The sequence below is a fragment of the Salmo trutta genome, chromosome 25, assembly GCF_901001165.1.
Source record: "Salmo trutta chromosome 25, fSalTru1.1, whole genome shotgun sequence".
NCBI lineage: Eukaryota > Metazoa > Chordata > Actinopteri > Salmoniformes > Salmonidae > Salmo > Salmo trutta.
The window spans coordinates 30,154,510-30,163,030 of record NC_042981.1 but is presented as its reverse complement, the minus strand read 5'-3'; the positions used below and the strand labels follow the sequence as shown (position 1 = coordinate 30,163,030).

The 8,521-nt window shown below is 43.3% G+C and overlaps 1 protein-coding gene across 1 annotated transcript; it reads left to right on the top strand.

Annotated features, from left to right (window-relative positions):
* Positions 1–4,199: 4,199 nt before the first annotated feature.
* LOC115162374 (actin, alpha cardiac) lies at positions 4,200–8,292 on the top strand. Its single transcript, XM_029713611.1, has 9 exons — positions 4,200–4,305; positions 5,858–6,008; positions 6,182–6,310; positions 6,444–6,554; positions 6,669–6,753; positions 7,144–7,305; positions 7,450–7,641; positions 7,753–7,934; positions 8,063–8,292. The coding sequence occupies exons 2-9, from the start codon at positions 5,880–5,882 to the stop codon at positions 8,204–8,206; spliced, it is 1,134 nt and encodes a 377-aa protein (XP_029569471.1). The 5' UTR covers positions 4,200–4,305; positions 5,858–5,879; the 3' UTR covers positions 8,207–8,292.
* Positions 8,293–8,521: the final 229 nt, after the last annotated feature.

Below are 8,521 nucleotides of genomic sequence, written 5' to 3'. Positions count from 1 at the left end.
TAATCAATAACAAAATATTACTAGGAAAATAAGAATAGGAAATATGAAATACACAAAGTAAGTAAGTAAGTAAGTAAGCATACTATATACAGGAAATATTGTGTGTAGAGTCAGTATAAATGTATGTGCATATTATGTGTGAATGAGCAGATGATGAAGTGAGTGTTTGTGTGTGTGTTGGAGTGACAGTGTTTGTGAGTGTATAGGGCCCTGTGAGTGTGCATAGAGACAGTGCAAATATTGAAATAAAAGGTAAATAGAGATACAAGGTAAACTCAGTCCGTGTAGCCATTTTGTTAGCTATTTATCAGTCGTATGGCTTGGGGATAGAAGCTGTTCAAGAGTCTGTTGGTGTCAGACTTGATGCACCGGTACCCCTTGCCATTCGGCAGCAGAGAAAATAGTCTATGGCTTGGGTGGTTGGGGTCTTCTTTTCACATCGTCTGATATAGAGTTCCTGGATGGCAGGGAGCTCGGGGGCTGTCAGCACAACCCGCTGTAGCGCCATGCGATCGAGGGCCGTGCTATTGCCATACCAAGCAGTGATGCAGCCAGTCAATATGCTCTCAATGGTACAGCTGTAGAACCTTTTCAGGATTTGAGGGCCCATGCCAAACTTTTTCAACCCCCTGAGAGAAGAGGCACTGTCTCTCCTTCTTCACGACTGTGCGTGTGTGTTTGGACCATTTTAAGTCTTTAGTGATTTGGACACTGAGGAACTTGAAGCTGTCTAACTGCTCCAGTGCTGCCCCACGATCAGCTCCTTGGTTTTGTTGACATTGAGGGAGAGGTTGTTGCTCCAGCACCACACTGCCAGGTCACTGACCTCCTCCCTGTAGGCTGACTCATCATCGCTGGTAATCAGGCCTACCACCGTTCCCTGCAATGTTTCAGCTGGGAAATCCTGGAGATCCAAGAACATTTTAGCCGCTTTCACAGTGATTTCCAGTTTCTTACATTTTTTGTTAGTTTATCCTGTGCAATTAATCACCTGTGCAATAAAATCAACCTTCTTCACCATTAATATTTCAGGATCTCTCATCTGACTGACATCGACAGACTGTTGGGTATCATCCACTGACAAAGCTTCATCATCTCTACTTGATGCTTCAACAATTTTCACTGCCTCTGCAAAGGAGAGCTTCTCAACAGCCCTGAACCTTGCTACTTTGACCTCTTTCACCTTAACAGGGCACTCAGGGAACTGGAACGTGATTCCCATCATAATTGCAACAGCGTGCATCCTCAGACTCTTAAATGATATTCCGTTTGCAAACACTTGACACGTGGCCAAACTTTTTAGATTCATGGCATTGAAGTGGCTTTTGTACATAAGCTTGCACCACAAATCTCATATATCCCAGCTTTACATGGGTCGTGGAGAACTTCTTCATTAAACATCAATAATACAGAAAGGCCGGTGAGACATCTTCATTTATCCACCATCTTTGGCTGGAACATGGCATCACTTGCTATCACAGACGTAACATCATTACTTAACTGTTCCAAAAGACAACTGTAGATGGCAGTAATGTTCATCTAAAGAAAACAAGAGTGCAGAAAGATTCGTTACAGGAAATAGAATTTATGCAATCCCATTCACTACAAACATATGTCCACCTGAAAGCTTTATTGTCTTAATTGCCCAGATTTGTTGTTTCATTATCAGGGACAATCATTCCTGGCTCAAATGCTAGAGGCATCAGTATAGACCCTGGTTCGATCCCTGGTTTGGCGCCCAATTGGCCCAGCGTCATCTGGGTTAGGGGAGGGTTTGGCCGGGGTAGGCCATCATTGTAAATAAGAACGTGTTCTTAACTGACTTGTTAAATAAAGGTTAAATAAAAAATGTAAAATACTGGATGATGGTGATGAGGAAGCAGAGTGGATAAGTAGGGAAAACAGACCAAGACTTTTACTACATGACAAATTAGGATAATAGTTCATAATAAAAAAACAAATATTCTGAATAAGTTATTTTGGAATAGATATTCAATGGTATAGGCTATTGGTGTAAAAGGCTCTGGGTGTGATGAGAGAGTTCAAAGAGATGCCTGTGCTCAGAACAAGCTGTGTGACATTGAGTTGTGTGAGATTCTAAAAATGATCTCTCCAGTAACATCAGTGATCAATGCTGGTTTGGTCATTGGATGGCAAAAGAACATAATTGGACTGCAATGGAATCCTAACCCATAGCATCCAGCACCTATCTGTCTGTGGAGAAATAGTGACAAAGTAACACCTATAAATAGGCAGGCCCAACATCCAGTGGGACAGCCTAGAGGACAAAAATGCTCTCATACAATCCAGCCATGGATATAATCTAACTCCAAAGATAACCATCCGCCACAGTGTCCCCCTGTCTGACCCGCCTAAAGGCTGTTGAAGGGGGTGGGACGAATAAGGATCTCAGTTTGCTAACTCAACATGACGGGACCCCACTGGATTGACACCTGTTACACACCATGACCCTAAAAGGAGAGAGCTGAGCCAATCAGGGCTCAGCATAGCAGACGGAGGCCAGTCAGACAGCCAGCTCGGAGGAAGGACAGGACTGTCATTACCCTCAGCTGTTCACCATGTTTAGGGGCTCAGCCCACATACCAGCAGCAGCCTGGTCCACTGACATATACAGTGTTCTACTGACTGGTGGACTAAAGCCTCTCTCATTCATCTCCTTAAGAAGGCCCACAAATCTGTTTTTGCCACCATGCAAACAAGGAAGGCCCTCATATTGCCATGGTATAAGTGTCTCATACCAGTCAGTGGATTTTATATCATGTGTCTCCTCCCTCAGACACCCACTGACTACTCCACCCACATCAAATGTGTGTCAATAAAAACACTGTGACACATCTGCTCAATATTTTTAGAGATAATTGTATTAAGTTCAATTTCAGTAAATGTCAGAATTGCTTTTCAGTTTTCTCACAAACTCTGTCCTTAAAACAACAGCACCATAAATCTCCATTTACAATGACCAATGCAGCTTTTTGTGTGATCTCAAAAATAATGATTGATCAGAATTCTTCAAAATTCTAATGTAATTTCAAAATGAACTGGCTATAATTGAACTATCTTTATCGTTGTGTAAAAAAAACATGTAAAATAAAAGCTAACCTACAGTGTACAAAACATGAAGAAAACCTGACCAGGTGAATCCAGGTGAAAGCTATGACACCTTAATGATGACACTTCTTAAATCCACTTAAATCAGTGTAGATGAAGGGGAGGAGACAGGTTAAAGAAGGATTTTTAACCTTGAGACAATTGAGACATGGATTGTGTATTATTATTTGACCCTGCTGGTCATCTATGAACATTTGAACATCTTGGCCATGTTCTGTTATAATCTCCACCCGGCACAACCAGAAGAGGACTGGCCACCCCTCATAGCCTGGTTCCTCTCTAGGTTTCTTCCTAGGTTCTGGCCTTTCGAGGGAGTTTTTCCTAGCCACCGTGCTTCAAGACCTGCATTGCTTGCTGTTTGGGGTTTTAGGCTGGGTTTCTGTGCAGCACTTTGTGACATTAGCTGATGTAAGAAGGGCTTTATAAATACATTTGATTTGTATGTGTGCCATTCAGAGGATGAATGGGAAAGACAAAAGATTGCCTTTGAACGGGGTATGGTAGTAGGTGCCAGGCGCACCGGTTTGAGTGTGTCCAGAACTGCAACGCTGCTGGGTTTTTCACACTCAACAGTTTCCTGTGTGTATCAAGAATGGTCCACCACCCAAAGGACATCCAGCCAACTTGACACAACTGTGGTAAGCATCGGAATCAACATGGGCCAGCATCCCTGTGGAACGCTTTCAACACCTTGTAGAGTCCATGTCCTGACGAACTGAGGCTGTTCTGAGGGCTAAAGGGGATGCAACTCAATATTAGGAAGGTGTTCCTAATGTTTTGTCCACTCAGTGTATATGAAGTATTTTAATGAAGAAGACCATTTAAACTGACCTAACAACATGGCCTGACATTAAGAATAACATTATAACACCCAGACATATTTTCTTTAGAACATTCCCTTTTTTCTAGAACATTCCCTTTTCACTTCTCTCATTTTATTTCTAAAGCAGATCAGTCTGGCATTGTTCAGGAAGAATCTCATCATTTTGAGGTGTCTCATCCCACCTGCTCACATACATTTACTTCTAATGTTGTTTTCTTTTTTCTAGCTGCTCTTATTTGGACTTATGTGAACTCCAGGCTCCGCCCCTGATCCCCAGACCCGCTCTTATTTAAGGGGTCCTCTCACTCTCGCCCTTTGTCCCAGTGGAAGCATCAGTCTTGCAATACAACTTGGTGAGTGCATATTACTTGCATATTATTACTACTTATTTCTATGGAAAACATCCGACTTTGTCAGGACTGGGAGTCCACTTTTTGGTTATTTGAGTACATCTTGACCTGGCACTGACCAGACAGAGCTGGTCTCTGACATTGGATGTAGTGTTTTACCAGGATGAATTCTTTGTAGCTTTATTGAGGGATGAACTAGAAGTACACTTTAAACTGAAGTCACTGCTTATTGGAATGAATTGATGGTATCGCTCCAAAATAATAAGCAACATTCAGCTATTCAGAGATTTGTGAATGATAGATTACTTATCATGAGCTGATTGTGAGGAGGGTGCAGGTAATTATTGTGTAATAACTTAGTAAACAGTTACCGGTACACTGATCAATGCTGGTTTGGTCAGGTACATCTAAAAGTATCTAATAAAGGAAGCCATTATAGGGAGATGGGGTAAGGAGCCATGCTGTAAACAGAGGTGTTACAATGTGCCGACAGCTGCTCTCTGGGTTGGCTCCAACTCTCCCATGCCTGAAATAGCTCCAGATAGGTGTCCATGGAGGTCAATGTAGCACAATGTATAAGCTGTGTTTGTAGTAGCCAGGGTGTGGAGCTTAAAATAGATAGCTTGTCTTGCCTGCTGTTGCCAATGATATGGCCCTTTTTGGAGCTACCTCTATGGCCCTAAAATGTCCTAGGAACCATCATGACAGCTGAGATACAGTATCGGTAGGGGCACAACTTTCACTGGGGACGGGGGGGACATGCCCCCCCCCCATTCTGAAATTGAATTTTTGCCCCCCCCCAGTTGTATCATTGGAATGTGATACAAAACAAACGCATCTCTGTGCTTTAGGACCATGCGGACGCCTCCGAACGGTCGGGTAGGCTGTTTGCAGTGTTCATCCGACTAAAAAGATTTATTATAATTATAATTATGTCCTCTCCCCTTCTAAAACCAAAGTTGCGCCCATGAGTATCAGTAACTTCACAACAAGCTTGGATAAATATATATTTTTTAAAGCATACATTGGTTAGGATTCTATAGATAGTTGCTATTTTAAATACAAGGAATTGATAACATTTTCTAAATACATTTTAGTCATTTATCAGACGTTCTTCTTCCAGAGCGACTTACAGGAGCAATTAGGGTTAAGTGCCTTGCTCAAGGGCAAATTTAAAGATTTTTCACCTAGTCGGCTCAGGGATTCGAACCAGCCCAATGCTCTTAACCACTACGCTACCTGCCACCAAAATAGTTATAAGACAAGTTGTAAAAATTGCACTGCAGTAGTAAAATAAATACAACTATATTAACCATTGTATGAAAGAGAGAGCAGTATATTATCTTCCAAAAGACACAAAAATGCAGGATATTGAAAAACCTGGATTTGCATGGAGACATTTTCCATGTCAGTACAGTAATAAATTGTCTGTGGTTGTGAACAAAAACCAATTAGGAAAGGCCTGCTTGAAATGCAATCAATGGTTCGGGAGGGGAGGGGGTTACAGCTGTTTCCACCACTCATTCTCAACCCTATATCTCTCTGTCACCCACAGACCATACCAGTAAAGCCTAACCATGTGTGACGACGACGAGACTACTGCCCTTGTGTGTGACAATGGCTCTGGCTTGGTCAAGGCTGGATTTGCCGGAGATGACGCTCCCCGTGCTGTCTTCCCTTCCATTGTGGGAAGGCCCCGCCACCAGGTATTGTACTTAGGAAAAACTACCACGACGTAACTGGGGCTGGTATAGATTGTGTCATTGTACAGACACAGGTTTTTAGGGGAGGGGTGTCAAACTGTGTCAAACTGTCCCATCTGTCATGTAGGCTCTGATGATTATAGTGTAATTCCTAAGCTCTCTTTTCTCTTCTCCAGGGTGTGATGGTGGGTATGGGTCAGAAGGACAGCTACGTAGGTGATGAGGCTCAGAGCAAGAGGGGTATCCTGACTCTGAAGTACCCCATCGAGCATGGTATCATCACTAACTGGGACGATATGGAGAAGGTGGGTCCTAGATTACAACATCTTGCCCTGACGTCAGAGTCTTGGTATTTATTTTGGCACAAGACTAGTATTAAATACATGCAGCATAACAACATAATAAACAGAGAACTTCAACTCTCTCGTATTCTTGCAGATCTGGCACCACACCTTCTACAATGAGCTGCGTGTTGCCCCTGAGGAGCACCCCACTCTGTTGACAGAGGCTCCCCTGAACCCCAAGGCCAACCGAGAGAAGATGACCCAGGTACTTGTAACTCCTTTATTCCCCCACTTCAAATCCAGGTTATCTGTTAGAAGCAATGCTATGGTTAACTGTCAAGCAAACTTTGGAAATATCTCCCTTATTCTTGTGTTATAGATCATGTTTGAGACCTTCAACGTTCCCGCTATGTATGTGGCCATCCAGGCTGTCCTGTCCTTGTACGCCTCCGGTCGTACCACAGGTCAGTATTCCAGGACACTGCCTCTTATATGTGCCAATATCAACTATGGGTAGTTGCTATATTACTGATACAATATGTAGTTTACTGTCACACATTAGTGGTCAATATGACAACAGGAGACAACTCAAATCAAGTTGATGCACATGTTACAATATGTTGAATAAGTGTGCTGTTTAGTTGTCAGAGACAGCTAGATGAATTGTGCCCTGGTTGTCGAGGACGTGTTAAACCCTGTTTAGAAGGGTATGTGGCACACCTGCCATTGATGTCAGCGGCATTGTTAGTTTATGATGTGACAAATGCTTGGAATGATTCCCATATGACAGCCGGCCATTCCTCTGTCAGTCATGTCTGTCTGACTCACTAACGTGCCTTGTCTGCTCCCTATAGGCATTGTGCTGGACTCTGGTGATGGTGTGACCCACAACGTCCCCATCTATGAGGGTTATGCTCTTCCACATGCCATCATGCGTCTGGATCTGGCTGGACGCGATCTGACTGACTACCTGATGAAGATCCTGACAGAGCGTGGCTACTCTTTCGTGACCACTGGTAAGGATGTGTAGGAGAGCTAACTGTCAACGTGGTTATGCCTGATTTTTTTGATTATTGTAATTTCTGTGTGATTACAGCAATCTCTTGCTGTGCAGTTGTGTGAAAGTTCTTCATCTCATCCTTGAAACTTGCCCCCCTTAGCTGAGCGTGAGATTGTGCGTGACATCAAGGAGAAGCTGTGCTATGTCGCCCTGGATTTCGAGAATGAGATGGCCACTGCTGCCTCCTCCTCCTCCCTGGAGAAGAGCTACGAGCTTCCCGACGGTCAGGTCATTACCATTGGTAATGAGCGTTTCCGTTGCCCAGAGACCCTCTTCCAGCCTTCCTTCATTGGTGAGGCATGCTTATGTATTATACGTTATGGTTGCATTACAAAATGCTATTACAACAACAAAATTGTGTGTTCTGTGTCAATCACTGGACGTCTGTAATATCTTCTATCAGGTATGGAGTCCGCTGGTATCCATGAGACCGCCTACAACAGCATCATGAAGTGTGACATTGACATCCGCAAGGACCTGTATGCCAACAATGTGCTGTCTGGTGGTACCACAATGTACCCTGGTATTGCTGACCGTATGCAGAAGGAGATCACAGCGCTGGCCCCCAGCACCATGAAGATCAAGGTGAGGGACAATCCTACCATATTAACCTTCTGGATGTCAACCATCAAGTTAATTGAAATGTTCAGGTATGCATATGCAGTGAGTCTATGTGAAACTAAGCAATTCTCTGTACTATGTTCATCTTCTAGATCATTGCTCCCCCTGAGCGTAAATACTCCGTCTGGATTGGTGGCTCCATCCTGGCATCCCTATCCACCTTCCAGGCCATGTGGATCAGCAAGCAGGAGTACGATGAGGCAGGCCCCTCCATTGTTCACAGGAAGTGCTTCTAAACAGTCAACCCTCTTCACCCATACATTTGTAATGTGTCATTTACTGTATATACATGTTGTAATAAAATTAGATACTTGTAACAACACATTTGTTTTGACTCTTTTCTGCATTGTAAGGTGGCAGGTAGCCTAGCGGGAGAGTGTTGGGCAAGTAATTGAAAGGTTGCTGGATCGAATCCCTGAGCCAACTAGGTGAAAAATCTGTCAATATTCCCTTGAGCAAGGCTCTTAACCTTCATAAATTGATCAAGAGTATCTGCTAAATGACTAAAATGTAATTATGATAGAGGCCTATTAAGATGCCATACACCAACT